The 19,437-nt window shown below is 40.1% G+C and overlaps 1 protein-coding gene across 2 annotated transcripts in view; it reads left to right on the top strand.

The window, feature by feature from the left end:
• The window catches only part of egflam.L (EGF-like, fibronectin type III and laminin G domains L homeolog), a 67,600-nt gene extending 53,965 nt beyond the window's left edge, over nt 1-13,635 (top strand). Inside the window, exons 15-24 of one of the 2 annotated variants that reach the window (XM_041569564.1) lie at nt 2,979-3,222; nt 4,359-4,470; nt 6,720-6,836; nt 7,784-7,964; nt 8,588-8,611; nt 9,190-9,268; nt 9,678-9,821; nt 10,556-10,639; nt 11,149-11,252; nt 12,570-13,635. In XM_041569564.1, the coding sequence (XP_041425498.1) occupies nt 2,979-3,222; nt 4,359-4,470; nt 6,720-6,836; nt 7,784-7,964; nt 8,588-8,611; nt 9,190-9,268; nt 9,678-9,821; nt 10,556-10,639; nt 11,149-11,252; nt 12,570-12,724 (1,244 nt within the window). In that variant the 3' untranslated portion in view covers nt 12,725-13,635. The remainder of the gene's footprint in view (nt 1-2,978; nt 3,223-4,358; nt 4,471-6,719; nt 6,837-7,783; nt 7,965-8,587; nt 8,612-9,189; nt 9,269-9,677; nt 9,822-10,555; nt 10,640-11,148; nt 11,253-12,569) is intronic. The other variant, XM_018266329.2, reaches the window with a different exon arrangement.
• The last annotated feature ends 5,802 nt before the right edge of the window (nt 13,636-19,437 follow it).

Below are 19,437 nucleotides of genomic sequence, written 5' to 3'. Positions count from 1 at the left end.
TAAAATGTAGCTGTGCAGGCAAAAGTGTAGTATAGGCTTATACACGAGTCAATACAGGTTCCCAGTTTTCCTAGGTAAAATTAGGTACCTCGGCTTATACGCGGGTCGGCTTATACACGAGTATATACGGTAGTAAAAAGTTAGGGGCATTTCCGGGTGGGGGCAGTTAGACTGTGGGGGAGGAGGGAGGGGGTCTATGTAGGGAAGGGGGTAGGTTTTTTCTTAGTTAACAGTTGAATTATCCTTTAACATTGTTGCAAGTCCACCCCAGCTTGCACCTCTAGCTGCAGTTTTGGGATATTTTATTTTTTTCTTCTACCTCTGCTTCTTCCAGGTTCTCACTGGCAGTTCTCACTAACCCACACTTATGTCTCTAACTCACGCACAATTGCCTCTGGGGGTCTTACTCCAAACACTAAACTCCTCATTGGGGCCACAATTTGGCCTTTATCACCATATCTCTACTTCTCCTATCAGGAACATCTTGTCCCCATGCAGGGCCGGATTTACATAGAGGGCACCCCTAGGCCCGCTGTCGTTCGTCTCCCCCAGTCCCCTCCCTTTTATCTGCTTAAATTTTCATTATTGGGACTGGAACAATAGGGATTTGCTCAAAGGAAATTTAATAAACTATAGTATCTCCTGAGGATCCCCAGTGTTTCTGAACCAATGTGGGTGTGTTTGGGCAGCATGCCCCCCCTAAAATCCTGCCACCCTAGGCCCGGGCCTTGGTGGCCTCTCCAAAAATCCAGGCCTGTCCCCATGGGTTACTACACTGTCTTTAGATGTTTTTTGGTCAGAGAGTAATATCCTGATTCCTACCCCCTGTATATATGTTTTTCTGGGCCTGGGGCCTCCCAGAAAAAATCCTCTACAGTGTCTGTTACCCACTGGACTAACTAAGCATTAACTATTTATAGCCAAAATGTATATTCCGTGTCGGACTGGCCCGCACAGATACCAGGAAAACTCCCGGTGGGCCCAGGTGTCAGTGGCCCCTCATGCTGCTAAACTTTTGGCCGATTTCATGGTCATTCCCTATTTCTATAAGAACAAAGAGGCTAAATAGTTGGAAAAATAGATTATAGTATGTAAAGAAAAGAGACTAGGAGAATAGAGGTTGAGTGAGGAGAGGAAGAATAATAGTACTGAGGGTAGGCCCCTGGTCTAAGATTAATTGGTGGGCCCCTGGTCAAAGGTTTTTGGGTGGGCCCCTGGTGTCCCAGTCCAACACTGTGTATATTATATCTCCTTACAGGAGAAACGAGCAGTTCATATTTTACATATCAAGTTAGGTTACACTCTAGTTGAATCAGCATCACACTAGTTACTGTTACTTAATACTAATCATATATGCTGATGGTGAAATCTCCTTTCCTCTAGTCTCTGGTCACCTACTCCTTCCGGTGGGAATTTTGTTTTTAAACCAAATGTTATACTACATCTGTTTATAAATCTTGATTATATCCCCCCCATGTGAATATTTACCGTATATCTAACACACTGAACTGGTATAAGCATGTGAGCAGGTTGATGGTACAAACATTTGTCTATTATAAATTATAAGGTATACATTGCCGAGAATGGATGGTTCTAGTTACAGGAATCATTTTCCTGATTTAAGTATTAGGAAACTGGTTGATTGATAACAGGAGGCATGGTTTGTATGGGCTGAGAACAGTTTGGGGCTTGTATTGCTGGGAAATATGATGACAATAATAGGGATTATTGTTGTTAATCATTATGGGATTTCCATTGCTGGATAATTGATTATTCCTGGAAAGGAAAGCATTTCTTATGTATGAGGGCTAATGAACTGGCCTAAAGAAGTTAGAAGTTGTAGCTCAAGTAGTTTGGGAATTAATCTCTTATATAAGTTAAATAGATGTTTTTTTTACTTAGGGAGTAATCTACCTGTGGTGTAATACGTAAGGTTTCTAATATATGAGGCCGTGGTTGCCAGATTTTTTAAACCATCCTTGGAGGTCCAATGTTTGGCCAGGGCCCTCTTAGCTCATAGCAAAGTTACAAATATAGGAATATATCAAGAACATAAATCCTCTAATCTCACTCTGACCTTCAAGTTGGGTTTTCAGGTGTATCTAGGAGATCAAATAGGCTTTCTCCCAAATGTTCAACCAAACTGGCCTTCAGACCAATAGTTTGGAAACCACTGATAGGTTACAGTTACTATATACAGGGTCGGACTGGACCGGGAAAAACCCGGTGGGCCCCGACGGCCCATATCCGCTCCCTGCGCCTCTGCCTTTCTTCCTGCCGTGGCAAAAAATCTAATTGAGTGCACGCGTACACGATCGGCGAGTGGGGGGCGGTCGCGGCAAAAAAGCACATTGCGCTCACTTTGCAGCAGCTCCGGTGGGCCCCTGGCCCCCCAGTCCGATCCTGACCATATAATTCCATAAGCATGTGAGGCAAATTAAAATAGAGGTGTTGTATTGCCATATAAATGTGCCCACTGTATAGTTTATGAGCCATATGTTAGGAAATGTAGGGGGGAAGGGGGGTGTCCCCAAAAAAGTTTACGATCTTTTTCAGCATATCACCCTTAAAAAAGTAAATGACGCCAGTCAACTTTTTTTGAAGCAATCCCTATCTACTCTATTACACTTCGCCTGGTCTGAGGTGGCGAAGGCAAGTCTGGCACAAGAGGTAACGTTCAGTAAAATCCGTGTGAATCCGTGTGAATTAGTCAGTGAATTAGCGTAGTTATGTGCCTTCGCCATATCGCAACTTCGCCTGGCGTAAGGGTGTGAAGTAGCGCTAGAGTAGGTCCACTTCACTAGCGTTAGCCACTTCGCCCTTTATTAAATTTTCCCTATGATGATTTATAAACTTAAAGTACATTGCAATAATAACTAATAAGGCCATAAAGCACCATTAATAAGGGTATAATTTACAGGTATTTGCTCTGCATTCCAGTTATGACGTTTCTTCTGTTTCTCAAATTTTTTCTTAAGCGTTCACCCTGGCGATTCCTCAGTTCAATGAATCAGCCCGTTCTTTCGCAGTGGCAAAGTGGCCTTTAGAACCTCATCACTATCTTTCTTTCATGGAGTTTGACATGACGTTTCGTCCAGACACAGAGGATGGGACCATACTCTACAGCTATGATACAGACAGTAAAGACTTTATATCCGTTACCTTGATCAATAGCTACGTGGTGTTCAGATTCGACTGTGGCTCAGGGACTGCAGTGATCAGGTATGTAAGAAATATAAGGGAAGGCAATTTGAACATTCATTATCAGGGGGTAACTACAGAGGAAGCAGGTCCTGTGGCTGCTTGGGGGTCCAGGAGGTATAGGAGGCCCCATGAGACCTTAATTAATATACAGTTTCAATAAATATTGGTAAACAGGACACTCTAGACATTTTGGGGGTCTGAAAAATTATTTGCTGTGGGGCCCAGTGATATCTAGTTACGCCACTGTTCATAATTCATAATATTTGCATCAATGCTGGGAATTGTCTTTCAGCAACACCAGCCCCATCTTCCTAAGAACCACAGCTCTGCGGAGCCCCTGTTTGCTCTACTGGGTGCACATGTTCATTTAGACTGACCTTTGAGGACAACACTGAGTGGGTTATTTATTAAAATTGAATAAAAAATCGATTCGGGAAAAATCTCCGAAAACAATTTGGGTTTTGGTTCTATTTTTTTTTTTGTGTTTGTCTAATTAAATTGTGATTTTTTTTTTTTAATAATAAATTGTGGATTCTAGTTTGGTCAGACTTTTTTGATTAAAATACTAGGGATGCACCGAATCCACTATTCTGGATTCGGAAGAACCCCTAAATCCTTCTCAAAAGATTCGCCCGAATGTCGAACCGAATCCGAATCCTAATTTTTTAATTCCTTTTTTTTGCCAAAAAATCACGCAATTTCCCTCCCCGCCCCTAATTTGCATATGCAAATTCGGATTCGGATTCAGTTTGGCCAGGGAGAAGGATTCGGCCGAATTCAAATCCTGCTGAAAAAGGCTGAATCCTGGCTGAATTCCGAACTGAATCCTGGATTCGGTGCATCCCTATAAAATACTTCCCTATAGTATTTGCTTGCCTTGATATTCTTGGAGCAATGGGTGAATGGTCATACAGTAATGTTTTATATATCTGTCATCATGTTATGAGCCAAGGTTAATGTATACTTGCCAGATCTTCTATTATTTGACCAAGTGCTGAACTTCTAAAGGACGGTTGAGTCTGAATTCTGAAAACCATGGTACTACAGGCAATGGCATGCTGTTTAGTTTCTTCCAATAAGTGTTTTTATCTTTGCATTTGTAACATAAGTTTCCATATCATTAGTATTTTCTTTATTTTACCTACAAAAATCAGGGCTGAGAAACCAGTTACACTTGGGCAATGGCATGAGCTGCAGTTCTCACGCACGGCCAGGAATGGGATCTTACAAGTGGACAACCAAAAGCAAGTGCATGGAGTTTCAGAGGTTGGAGTCCATTTTCACTTTCCTTTGACTCTTCATTTGACTTTCCTTTGACTCTTCATATCATTAATTATTTGGGGTGCAAGCCATTCTGAACGATGATCATATATTCTATCTCTTCTAATGTTTTCCTTAATCCCAACCAAAGAAATATTGGCCATGGCGACCCATGATATGGAATATTCTTCAACAATAACTATTTCATACCCTACAATTACCTTTCAGCAAGGCCACCTTTCCACGTCCCGTCCAAACATATGTGCAACTTCAATATTGTATATTAGGAAAGGATACGACCAAAGGCAGAATAACTGCAATGTGCATTTATTGACACAACATGTTTCGGGTATAACAACCCTTTATCAAGTGTTCCATGATATGGAATCCCATTACAGTTAATAAACTTCTCCAATGAAATGGTGAAACCTACACTGCTCTATCCTTCTTGTCACCAGTAACAATGAATTTATTAACATATCCCTAACTCCATCTCTGGAATAAGAAGCATCACACGAGGTTCAGATTTTTTAAAGGGCCCTGTGATTCTGATTTGTCCCCTTCTCGGAATAAATAAAATACACAGTACATCCCTAGTTGTGTGGCATGTCTACACTAAAAAAAGTGCAACCTCAAAAAAGAATGGCTTAGTGTTCTTGGACTTTCAAATGGTTGAGTTGGGAAATTACAAAAAATATTTTGTAGATTGCAATTATTTGGCAATTTAAGACAAGTTTTTGTGTCATTTTTACTATGTTTCCTTGCTGCATACATGTCATCACTACCTCAAACTGGCAAATGATTAGAGCAATCCCGTCTTGTTCCTCCTGCAGCCCTGCTGTCTCTGTATGATTAATGCCCTTGGAGCTAGTTCATTTCAGAGTTTGGATCCTATTTGTCTTTGTTTGTCTTTGACATTGGGAAGGAGCAGGATTGGGCTTTTTTGCTTTGGCACAAAGCTGTGCAGTTGTGTTTAATTAGAGGATCATCTCTAATGGAGAGACAACCCACCTATATAGACACTAGGGATGTGCTAGTGTTTGTTTCTTGGGTTCATTTCTTTCCACCAGTCAATAATAACATGACATTCCTGAAAGAGAACCTGGAGTTTGTTTATAATGGCAAAAGGAAAACATTTATTTTGCCTCTTAGATGTGAATGGGGGCCCTGATAAAAAGCTCTTCTATAAGCTATTTTAGTCTATTTATTTACAGTCACCAGAGAGAGGACCACACTTCATTCTTACAATACTACCAGTATGGAACCTGTAATCCAGAATACTCGGGACAAGGGGTTTTCTGGATAATTTACCTTAAGTCTACTAAAAATAATTTAAACATTAAATAAACCCAACAGGATTGTTTTGCTTCCAATAAGGATTCATTTTATCTTCGTTGGGATCAAGTACAAGCTACTATTTTATTATTATAGAGAAAAAAAGGAATAGTTTTTAAAAAAATCCAACAATTTGATTAAAATGGAGTCCATGGAAGATGGCCTTCCAGTAATTTAGAGCTTTCTGGATAATGGGTTTCTGGCTACACAATTCCATACCTGTATTGGTGTATTTTTTAACATTGCAAGCAGTGAGTTCAACAACAACATTTGTACATTCATATTAAAGGAAGACTATACCCCCCCTAAACAATGTAGGTCTCTATAAAAAGATATTGCATAAAACAGCTCATGTAAAACTCTGCTTCATGTAAATAAATCATTTTCATAATAATATACTTTTTAGTAGTATTTGTCATTGGGTAATCATAAATAGAAAATTGACATTTTAGAAAATTAGGGCTGCCCCCTGGGATCCTATGATTCACGGTGCACACAAACAAGCAGACAAACCATACGTTAGGTCACATGAGCCAATTATCTGTTGCTTTACTAATAATTTTGGGGGTATAGTTTTCCTTTAAAGTTGCTTTCATTTGAGCCATGAATCATAGCTGAGAAAAGAAATCCCTGCTCATCTTTCCATGTACTTTGTACAGTGTGATTCCTGCAACTCTCTGTTCTGCTGCAACTGTCATTATTGGCTCGGTGGTTCCAGATCAACCATGTGTTATACTGTATATGGAAATATTCATTAATTTCATTGGATAGTGTAGACCACAATATAGCTCCTGGCCTAATGACACATTTAACATGCCATTAGCTGAGATTTCAAACCCATCCCAGCATTTTTAGAAGAACAAAAGCTAGAGACAAGTTCTCCTCATAGGTCCTATTAAATAATGTTCTTTCTGTTTTAGGGCGGCTTCACTCAGATTAAGTGCAACACTAATCTCTTCATTGGCGGGGTTCCTGATTATGATACCGTGAAAAAGAACTCGGGGGTCCTTAAGCCTTTCACTGGGAGCATTCAGAAGGTGAGTGAACATCAGCTGGATCAGAGTTCCATCCTTCTGATTAGGAGCTCAGTTTTGCACATGTTGGTTGGGGGTGCAGGGAATTAATAGTATTTGCAACTACACCAGGAGAAAAGTATCCTAACAAATCCTGTAGTAGACCCAGCTAGGGCAAGATTATACGGATTCTCCAAAGGCAGAGAATCTGTTACCCAGCTGCTTTCCTTCACTTCCTCACTACTGCAGATTTACTGCAAAATTTCTAGTTTTGGCGCTGAAATACACAGAATGTGTTTGCACTGAAGCTAACACAAGGCTTTTAGGCGCAATCACAGAAGAGGATTCTGCTCAATCAGCCCCCAACTGCCCCTGAGGCAGTGATCCAAAACCAGTAGCTCATGAGCAACATGTTACTCACCAACCACTGGGAGCAACATCCAAGGGGTTGGTGAGCAACATGTTACTCACCAACCCCTTGGATGTTGCTCCCAGTGGCCTCAAAGCAGGTGATTATTTTTGAATTACTGGCATGGAGGCAAGTTTTGGTTGTATAAAAACCAGGTGTACTGCCAAACAGAGTCTCAATGTAGTCTGACAGTCCACATAGGGGCTACCAAATAGCCAATCACAGCCCTTATTTTGCACCACTGAAGAACATTTGTTATGCTTGTATTGCTCCCCAACTCTTTTTACATCTGACTGTTTCTCATGGGTAAAAAAGGTTGGGGACCCACGTCCATAAACAGCAACACTTTAGCAATCTTCCAGTATGCTATAGTCCTAATGGGGTTTAATAGCTTCTATGAGTAGACTGCAAATCACTACAGGTCAGAATATTCTTATCTAGAGAAATGTATACATATGGTGGTCATGGGGGACAACTATAGAGTACATTGTTACCTTTTTTCTTGATTGAATGTCTAGAGAGGACATTCAAAGCCCCATTTCTCTTTGTTTTCTATGTGCAGCTCGTACTTAATGATCGGATCATTAGCCTGATACAGGGCTTGAGTTCTGGAGTCAATTTGGAAAATGCAAACCATCCATGCGCTAACATACCCTGTGCAAATGATGGGAGCTGTAGGCCACAGCATGATAGTTATGAATGTGATTGCCCTTTAGGCTTTGATGGAAAGAACTGTCAAAAAGGTAAGTGATTAATGAAATTCATGTTTATTTTAAAACAAATTTACTACTGAGAAAATGTAAATTTGAAAATGTATGTAGAGTTGTCTCATTCCACTTGTATTTTCTGCATTGAGTTTACCTTTTCTGTAAATTTGTGTTTACATAGCTGAGTTTACTGTATTGTTTGCCTAAAGCTGGCCATACACAGATCAATATTAACTGTCAAAATAGGCCAAATATCTATTGGGCAGGGGTTAAATCCAACCAAGCAAGAACCTCATTGACTTGCTGATGTGGGCCTCTGCCAAGACGTCCCCGTAGTCCAATATTATGATTTAATCATAGACCTAGGGGACGAATGATTGGATCAGACAAATTTGGCTTAGCACATGGGTGACCGAATTCTGTAAAAATACACTTATGCGGTGACCTCAATAAAGAGAAGATCTTCTGTTATATGGCAGGCATAAGGCATTCTCTGTAACCACAGAAGCACTAGTAGAATTGATAGATTAGGGCAGGCTTGTTTTGTTTCAGAAATGGTTGTGTTGTATGACCGAGACATGGTTAAATCTCAATTGCACAAAGAAAAGATTTCATGTGCTGAATGCCAATGTTCTGTCTTTTTTGCTGGCATGTGGCAGAGTGTGGAAATTACTGCATTAATAGTAAGTATTGTGAAATGTCACCCGGGCTACCAGGAAACCCTGGAAACCTTCAGTAGATTTGGGTAGAAGCCCAGAGCTGCCTTTAAAGGAATCGAGAGGGGAGACGCCATCCCATATCTGTGTTCCCTAACCTGTGGCCTTTGAGCCATTCCTGAAGTACTTCATAACAGCACCCGCAGACAACTTAAGAACAAAATAGGTTTTCTCCAGCCCAACAAAGCTAAACGAACCTCTACAATCCATCATGCATGAGGATATTGGATATTATTACCAATCCAACAGTGATCTTCTATTCCCACAACGCTACATAATGATTTGGTGTAGGCTACCACATTCCAATTCTGTTTCTGTGATCTGAAACACCTAAAAATGTAAAGCCTCTGTAGTAAAGTAGGGAACAAGGTTACCGGTTTCCCACAGTCAGAGGACCCCGCCCTGGGTCTTCTATAATCTATAATCACCAAAACCATCTATGGCTAACTATATGGGGAAAAGGATGTGTAGGGAACCAATACCAGCTGCCTATTAGATGGAGCAGGAACATATTAATGGCATTCCCTGACATTTCTCTTTTTCAGTCATCACAGAAGCAATTGAAATCCCACAGTTTATTGGTCGCAGTTATCTCATATACGACAACCGAGACATTCTTAAAAGGTAACAGTATATTTGAACCTTTTAATGTAATGATAAGTCATAAAGTTTAGCACAGAATTTTCTTTGCAGAACAAATGTCGCAGGTTAACTGGCTCCTGGCTAATTGGCCCTAGTGTGTTGTGTGAATGTTATAGGGAACCATCGATTTTAAGCTCCATTGGGGCAGGGACTATGTAAATGATGAACAACTATTAAATGCTGGATATCAGGGTGGTTATATACAAATTAAGGATAATAATGCAATCTCAATAGACCCAACAACAAAAAAGGTAGTGCCATCCCATAATATATTACTCTATTATCACCTTTAAAAAAATAAAATCAGCAGGTTGGTTCTATTATGCTTGTAAGGTCTCTCGGTGGTACCATAGCTGTGACATACTGTGTTAATGACATCATTTTTCTCCAGAGTCTCCGGCTCCCGATCAAACATATTTATGAGATTTAAGACCACAGTGAAAGATGGTTTGTTGATGTGGAGGGGGGACAGCCCGATAAAGGCCAACACTGACTTCATTTCCCTGGGGATCCAGGAGGGAAACATTGTTTTCAGGTAATGCTTATATGTGAGATTACTAATTAGTCTTCTAGTCTTACTTTCAAGAGATTTTAGCTTCATTTGCCAACATACTGGATTGCAATCACTCCATTACCCATTTCAGCTCCAATTACCAACATGTTGGGTTGCAAGTAATCACATGACCCAATTTAGCTCTATTTGTCTACATATTGGGTCTCTGGTCATCTCATAGACCACATCAGCTTCCCTTGTTAACTTACTGGTTACAAGTCATCACATGACCCAATTTAGCTCCATTTGTCTACATATTGGGTCCCTGGTCATCTCACAGACCACATCAGCTTCCCTTGTTAACTTACTGGTTGTTAAGCTATCATATAGACCACATCAACTCCATTTGCCAACATATTGGGGTTTTGGAGTATCCTAGATCTGGAGGCTGCGATTTTTTCCTGGGTCTAAAAGGATCTTGCTACAATGTTTGCTGTGGTTGATAAATAGAAAAATGGGTGGAGTTACTGTAGGTCAGAGATAGTGGTAAGATGTAAGTGAAAGTAGAGTTGGTATAAGTATGAGCATATCAGTGTTTTTTGCAGAATGGTATATTATTATTTTGTTTAAATGGAAATGTTTAGCTTCTGCTGCAGAAAAGTCTAAATATTTTTTTGAAGCAAATTACATAAATTCGTTGTTTTCCATTGCAAATGGACAGACATAGAGAAATTAAGTTTTTTCATCTTTTTTTCCTGTTCTTTTTGTTGATGCAGCTATAACCTTGGCAGTGGCATGGCCTCTATTGTGGTCAATGGCTCTTTCAATGATGGACGATGGCACAGAGTAAAGGCTGTACGGTAAGGAAAATTTTGCTGGGACATGAAGGGGGTTATGTAATAAAAGGCACTAAGTTTGCCCAGGAGCAGTTACCCATAGCAACCAATCGGCAGGTAGCTTTTACTAGTCATCTGTTTAGAAGCAAACATCTTATTGGTTGCTATGAGCTACTGCTCCTGGGCAAACTTAGTGCCTTTTATTACATATAGGGGGAATAGATTTATTTTCCATTCAACCTTCTAGGTGTAAAGGAATAGCAAAGCTTAAAACAAATTATTATTCATATAAAAAGCGTGTGTCATTAGTCAAAATGGCGACTGTGAACGGGAGCTGACACTATGGAGCCCAGTCAGCTCAGACACCTGAATATTGTTGTTTTAAGAGAGACTTGCCTTGTCCTTTGATGGAAACTTTCCATTGAGTTGTCTGTAAGCTGATGCTAGATGTAGATCATGCAATGCAATGGTCCATTCCATAGATATTTTATTTAAAGCCCCTTTAACAATATACTTTACACATTTTATTTTAGGGATGGTCAGACTGGAAAGGTTACTGTGGATGACTACGGCGCTATAACTGGGAAATCGCTAGGACTTATGCGTCAGCTCAACATTAATGGAGCCCTTTATGTTGGTAAGTGCCAGCCAAATTCCAATCAATATTCTCATTTGCTTTTCAGCTGGAGTTAAACTACCTCTTTAAATTGTTCAGTGACTCTGGGATATCTATATCCATTCATAAAAAGAGGTCAAGGGAAGATGAATAATAATGATGATTGGCCACTAAAGCCTTTAAATGAACATCTACATTGTGGGACCATATGGATAGACCTTCTTAAGAGACACAGTCCCTAGAATGAACATTGAAAGTTCTAATAATATACAGAGGGAAGTGATAGAGTGATGTTAAGACTGGAGCAAAAAATACTGGGAAAAAAGGGTCTATTATAATTTATAATAAAGTTATCTTGATTAAGTATCAAGAACAAAGGGCACAGGACAAATGAAGGTCAAACATAATCATTGCAATAGATATGCAAGAGCCTGGCAGCAGAGTGGACATGGAAAACCAATAAGGAACAATGACAGAATGATTTGCACCATGTGTGTTACATTTGGTTGTAGGTGTGTATTGTAACATTGCCCTCTGTTTTAGGCTGTGTGCAACCAGTGTGTTAGTGGGACTGAAGACAAATTGTAACCAGTGAAAGCACTAGAATATCTACAGGGATTGACAATCCTGTAGCCAATAAAAAATTTAGAATGTTTAACTAATGCAACAAAGTGCCAGGGATGGGTGATATGATGCACAAGGAAGATGGAAAACAGTGGAAAGCAGCAATAGTGTGAACCATACTTTGCAGAGATTAGCCCTAGCCCATATGCGGCTATCACAGGAGTTATTTTAGCTGTTGAGTGAAGAAGGGACTAGAAGGCTAGGACAACTATAACTGCACCTCAACCAAATGAGAATCATACCAAGCAACCAGTGTTGGATTGGCCCACCGGGATACCAGGAAAACTCCCGGTGGGCCAAGGTGTCAGTGGGCCCTCCTGCTTCTAAACCTTTGGCCTATTTCATGGTCATTGCCAATTTCTATGAGAACAAAGAGGATAAATAGATGGATTAATAGATTATAGTATGTAAAGAAAAGAGACTAGAAGAATAGAGGTTGAGTGAGGAGAGGAAGAATAATAGTACTGAGGGTGGGCCCCTGGTCTAAGGTCTTTGGGTGGGCCCCTGGTGTCCAAGTCTGACACTGTGTGGGGGCCCCCAAGGTAACAGTCCCAGTGGGCCCAGGACCCCCAGTCCGACACTGCAAGCAACAATAAGAGCTGATGAGTAAATGTACCTGTGATTATACAACAATGGTCTTCCATGTCTGAGGGGTATTTTGGGAGATGAATGCATCTCATGTTATACTTTATCTTCTGCATTTTTATCTCTTAGGTGGGATGAAGGAAATAGCTCTGCATACAAACCGGCAGTATTTGAGGGGCCTGATAGGTTGCATCTCCCACTTCACGCTCTCTACAGACTTCCATATTTCACTGGTTGCAGATGCAAACGATGGGAAAAACATAAATACCTGTGGAACTAAATGAAAACAATCCTATCAGGGTGAATTCCCTGTTATTTCCACTCTTGGAACAGTGAAGAACTTTGCACTCTGAGGAAGCTTTGCTGCCTGAAGGTCATTCCGAATAACCCAAGAAAGGAACCAAAAAAAACCATAATTCACTTTTTATAAACCAAGTGTAATATTTTGTAGGATTTTTTAAAGCGAAGATCTTTTAGAAATACAGAACTAAAGTGAGAGAAACGTGTGCCTTTCTCCTCCTAAATAATGTTCCCTTGAGGTGTTCCTCCCATCTAGGTGTGTTCAGCCTTCACTGAGACTCTTACACCACGTGACACATCCTGATGGAATTTGGCAAAGCTTGTTTACTGAGTGCATATGGACTGAAGGGAAAGTGACTAGAGACTGGTGGTTCATGCTTTAGGCACAACACACCTATAGCTATCAAGAATCCAAAACCTGTGACTCCTTTTTATGGGCATAATGGTCTAGTAGATACAGTAGCTTTTTCCAGTCCATCTAGTATCGGATACAAAATCTCGGTCTGTTTACTAAATGTTTTTGGATGGATTTTTTTATGTTACATCATTTCACAAAAAGTTATTTTCTATTGCTTTCATGCATCAAAAAAAAAAAACTTTTGGACTTTAGAACCAAAGAAAACAAATGGAAAATGTCTACTAACAGCCAAGTACCGAATTTGGACCCCAGAACATCCAGCAGGAATCATAAAAACACTGAGCGATATTTCACTGTGGTTTGTTTGTAGCAGGAGTTGATTGTTATTGCAGGTAATGAAGTTATTTCCAACAACACTCTTTCTATAAGCTTTTATTTTTGCCCTTTTTGCTAATTTATTTTATTTATGCCCAGTCTCTAGGGCTGAGATTGTTCGGGTCAGTGTTAATCATGTACATTAAACTTTCTTGCTTTCCACTTTTTAAAGTAAATACTGATTTACTTGCTTTATTCTAACCTGTTTTAATGATTGAAGGGGAAGTAAAGTCTAAGATAGAATAAGGCTAGCAATTCTGTATTTTGTATACTAAACATAAACATGAACTTACTGCACCACAAGCCTAAACAAACAAATAATTTATGCTTTCAAAGTTGGCCACGGGGGGTCATCATCTTGTAACTTTGCTAAACATCTTTGCAAGACCAAGACTGTGCACATGCTCAGTGTGGTCTGGGCTGCTTAGTGATCGTCATGAATTATCAAAACTGCACAAGTCAAATAATATCTGCCAGAAGCCGATACAGCAAGACTGATTAATAATCAGAATATGCAGACTGCACTGGGTCCTGTGTTGTCATGTAATCTAATGTGGATTTTTATTTGTATTGTTTAATACAAACTTTCTACAGTGGCTGCAGCAAAATAATCCTCCAAATAGAATCCCAGTTTATCTGTTTAAATCTGGCTCCATGATCTTTGTCCCTGCAGCTGGAGTTGGAAACAGTAAAGGGAATGTAAAGGCAAATATAAAATCCAATACAAATCTCTACACAGTGTAATAAGGGTTACTCACCCTGGTGGTCTAGTGGGGGGGCGGCAGGGACACCTGCCAAGCAATCCTCTTCCTCTGAAGTGATCCTCCCTAAGGCGCACGCGCCGCGTGTCTCTCCTATTTAAAGGTGCATGCGCACTGGCGTCATGACGTCAGTGCGCAATTGGCGCGAAATTCAAATGTTTAAAAGGGACATTCAGGTTTAGAATCTTTGCCCGTTATAGGATCTTGTTCCTGGTGCTTTGTGCTTTTGAAGCTTCTGTATTTTGTATTCTGATTCTGATACCCGTTTTGACTCCTGCCTGGCTTTGACGATTCTACTCTCTGTATCCTGACCCTTGCCTGTTTACCGACTCCGATTCTGCTTAACCCTCTGATTGACTTCCTGGTTTGACCCTTGCCTGATGTGACTACTCTATTGCCTAACGCCTTGTACTACGACCTTCTGCCCAAAGACTTTCGCTAACAGTCGTGCCCCTCTGCCTATCCAGAACCTCATGCCTTGCACCTCTCGTTTAAGTCCTGGTGGCATCCAAATAGCCGAGGGCTCCTCCCGAGGCCAAAGGCGGTCACACTACAGGTGAAGCACGAGCCGAGACCAGGGTGCTTGGAATTTGTTCTGGTGTTGGGTGCCGACCATGACACACAGTCGCCGACTGCTCTACAGGGAAACAAACAAAGCTGCTTGAGTTCTGCATGGCTGTATGTATGTATAATTATGATTTTTTTTCCCCTGCAGAGCAGTTAGGGACCGTCTGACAATTCCTATCCACAGCAGTAAATGAAGGGAGAATTTCACTGCATACAGTCAGGTTTCTTATAAAGACGGTACACATTTTTTCATTAAAGTATATTGGAGATAGGTTTCTTTTTAATTAAAGAAAGTAAAAATTGGATTTTATTTTTTTGCCTTTACATGCCCTTTAAGTTCTTTTGGATTCTGTAATACTGATCGTTTCGTAAAGAAGGGAAAAGGTCCTGATTGGCCAGCTTTCATTTTAATGGAAATATGCTCTGGATGGAACATGGAACACGTGGAGGCCTATTTGTCAAAGGTCGGATTTAAGTGGTTTTAGAGGTTTTTGAAACGACAACTAAACTCACAAACTCTAAAACTACAAATGTCGTGAGATTTATTAAAAAATCCAAATAAAAATGGTGTGAACAGAAAATTACACTGAACCATATAAATGTATAAATATAAATACCTTGAAAACCTCTAAAATGTGAGTTTTTCTGACAATTCCTAGCCTCTAAAAGTCTGAATTGATTTGGAAGTGTTCCAATAGGATCGGAGCAACTCTCATTGACTTCTGTACGACCGTGACAACTTTTACCTGCCGAAGTTTTGTATTAGAGGTTTTCGTGGTTTTCTCAACTTTGTAGAGCTTTTTTAAATGAGAAAAACCACAACATTTTTGATTCATGGAAAAAATTAGTAAATGGGCCCCCAAGTGTTGTAATGGCTTCATTTGTTGTTCTTTTTTAGGAAAAAAAAGTGGCAATAGAACACTGGAAATTTTCTGTTTCTCAGTTTAGATACTTGTAAATAAGGTGCTTTGGGTAGACATGACCATCAGTATCAACCTCTGAATCATACACCCGGCAGTTCTGAATGACTACAAGAAAAATGGGGTTGAGACAATTCTTGGTAACTTGCCAGCTAAAATGTTGTGTGTCATAGCTCTTACCAAAACCCTAGTATCCTTAGCTTTTAGCTTGATTTAAAATAACTGGTTATTGGTACAGGTATGGGACCTGTTATCCAGAATGCTCCGGACCTGGGGTTTTTCAAAAATGATCTTTCCATAATTTAGATTTTCATACCTTAAAGGAACAGTAACATAAAAAAATAAGTGTTTTAAAGCAATGAAAATATCATGTAGTGTTGCCCTGCACTGATAAAACTGATGTGTTTGCTTCAGAAACACTACTATTGTTTATATAAAGCTGCTGTGTAGCAATGGGGGCAGCCATTCATAGGAGAAAAGGCTGAGATTACACAGCAGGTAGCAGATAAGCTCTGTCTGTCTGGTGTTATCTATTATCCATTAGTTAACCTGTGCCATGTAGCCGTTTTTCAATTTCCGCCATTGCTACACAGCAGCTTGTTTATATGAACTATAGTAGTGTTTCTGAAGCCAACAGATCAGTTTTACCAGTGCAGGGCAACACTACATGATATTTTCAATAATTTAAAACACTTTCATTTTTTGGTGTTACTGTTCCTTTAAGTATGAAGATTTAGTCGCCTGGCGATAAATCGCCTTTTATTCGGGGCGACTAATCTCCCCGAACTGCCTCCCATCGCGTAGAATCTAACTAGGAGTGCTTCGTTTTCCGAAGTCGTCTGAAATTTCCATGTGAGGCAACTTCAGGCTACATCGGAAAACAAATTGCACCGATTGCCATCCCGTCGGCGGTTTAGATTCTAGCCGACGGAAAGGCAGTTTGGGGAGATTAGTCACAACAAAGAAGAGGAGATTTGTCTCTAATCTCCCCAAATCTGAGCGTGTGTTTCTGCCCTTAAAATGCAAGTCACAGTTTCCCCAAGAGATCTGCTTATCTTAAATAGCTAAAAATGTATCTAACTGCAGAGTATTCTGGGCTCTCTTAAGTCAGAAACTTTGTATCTTTTTCTGGCTGTTCATTGCAGGAGATCAAAGAGAAAGTCAGGACATTTCAGGAACAAACCCAGGACTGTGGGTTGAGCTGTCAAAATTGGGACTGTCCCACAAAAACGGGACATTTGGGAGGTATGCTGACCATGGCTGGTCTGCAGAACTGAACAGTAGGTGATGCTGTTGTTTGAAATTCCTATACTTGTATAATTAGAGCATCGACTGTACCACTTGGACCCCATTGTCCTAAGTAGACTATTAAAATGGCTTCTAACCAGTGAATTAGACATGCGGCAGCACCAATAGGTCCTATTCCAGGACAGCAGGAGCAGGGAATATGGCAGGAACTTGAATTTTAAAATGATGTGTAATAAATGATTCCTAATAAACTGCCAGAACCTTCTATGTATGCAAATCTCTTTGAGGAACCTCTACTAAAATAAGAAGAAATTACTCTTTTTAACACCGACCTGTTTGACTGTAAATATTGCTCCTTGATAGTTTTATAGAACAGACCTAGATCCTTTGTAAAGTATATACTGTAGACATATATTTTTAATAGATAAATAATTATGGACTCAACCAAAAAAAAAAAAAATTGAATTTAGATGTACTACTTGTTTGCACAAAACGCAATACTTGTTTTTCTGTACTATAAATATGTGTGCGCGGTTTTGTGTTTGGGAATAATCATTGTAAGCGTTTCCATGGCACCTGTTAGTTTTGTAAATGGTTGTATATTCGTCTTGTTTCAGAATAAATGATTTGTGTTATTGTAGTCCCTGGTTTTGCCAGAATTCTGGAGGAACGAGGTCAGATTTTCAAAGTGAAATCCAGGGGACACCTTTAAAAGTTTGGTGCACGAAAAGCATTGTGCAGATTATTTATTTAAGTCATGCTTACTTTTTTACCACTCCCCTTTAACCACACCCTTTTTAAGGAGAACTAAACCCTAAATACAAATATTGCTAGAAATGCCATATTTTAAATACTGATCTTAGTGAACCGGCCTAAAGGTTCAGCAACTCTATAGTAGTAATGATCCAGGTCTTCAAAGCTGTCACAGGAGTTTCCCATTTTGGATTTTGTTAGGAGTGTCTGTGACATGCACATGCTCAGTTTGCTTTGAGCAGCTGTTGAGAAGCTAAGCTTAGGGGTCATTGTAAACCATCAAGCAGATAATGAGGGTTGCCTGTCATATAAGCTGATGCTACAAGTCTGATTATAAAATTATGATGCTACAATTGTGCTGGTTTCTGAGCTGCCATGCTCCAATAATTATTTACTGGTCAGGTTCAGCCTTATATTGTGACATTTATATTATATATATTCAGTATCCTGTCCGTCGGCCCCTAAGCAAAGTGACAGCAGCACAGACCATGTACAGTTATTGATGGGGAGCTACTGGGGCATCTTTGGAAACACAGATCTTTACTGCTAAAGGGCTGTGGTTGCCTTGGGCTATTACAGAAGCACAAAACATAATGTATAGCATTTCTACCCACGTCTACCCACTAGGAGGACATTAGAGGGTGGGTGTTACATTTGCAATCTGTATGATCCCCTCTTTGGGTATAGGCCCACTTTATGCCCAGGTTTTATCCCAAACAGTAAATAAGCACCCTACCATCAATCTTAACTGGACATAAGTCAAGGCCTCTTGACTCTAGTATAATGAGTTCTCCAACTGGAATGTCCACAGGTTGTAGTCAATGTCTGAAATGTACTGTATGTATTAATAAAGCTTGGAAATCACCATATACCCAATAGCACAGGTAACTGGCACTTTTCATGAAACCTCACAATGCCCAGGCTACTCCAGAAACAACCACCTGGGCTTCCTTTTGTTTATATTTTTTATATCTGGAACGGTCTATTTCCTATGACGGACGAATGGCTAGTGTCAGAGGGTCAATATCTATTACCCCCGCCCTCTATGATGCCATAACGCTATAGGGCCCAAGGCAGGATGGACTATAAGGGCTAATGGTCAACTGTGGACAATGTCATTCATATAACTTATACTAGGCAATACAAATAAATGATCTCCACTCTGTTATTTAGATTCCAGAGTGTCAGCATAGTGTCAGTATGTCTCTTGGGGCCCCTTTTGCAGAAGTGTTGCTCAATAGCTGGCTGTACCACAATGGCTATGTTTAGCCAACAGATGTTTACAAGGCTGTGGACTTTATGTTGCAAAACTGCACATCTTACAGGAATGTATAAATGTATATGCCAGTAAGTCTCCTCGCCAGACCATGTATGGTATTTCCGTGTACCCCTTGTCACAATTACTGTAAATGCCTTCTGAAAACTATATAACGCTTGGACCAAGAGGTGGGTCTTTGGTAAGTCCTTGGGTGACATTCTGTGTGTTACTCCAACAGCTTACCCAGACAAAACTGTTATGTTGTATTCTGTGTGAATAAATTGCCTGACTATTACTAAAGGTTTTCCTTTACTGAGTTTTGTCTTACACAAGGTCAAAATGGTACTACTAAAAATACCATCACTTTCCAGATCCTAGCCTTGTGTCTGTTGGTTTTCTCTAATGCAGCAAGGCTTTTAGTGTGGTGGACCTCATGGGCCAGAGCTTGTGCAGTTGG

This window comes from Xenopus laevis, chromosome 1L (assembly GCF_017654675.1).
Source record: "Xenopus laevis strain J_2021 chromosome 1L, Xenopus_laevis_v10.1, whole genome shotgun sequence".
Lineage (NCBI taxonomy): Eukaryota > Metazoa > Chordata > Amphibia > Anura > Pipidae > Xenopus > Xenopus laevis.
Note: the sequence above shows the minus strand (reverse complement) of the source record. Positions and strands in the feature narration are given on the sequence as shown.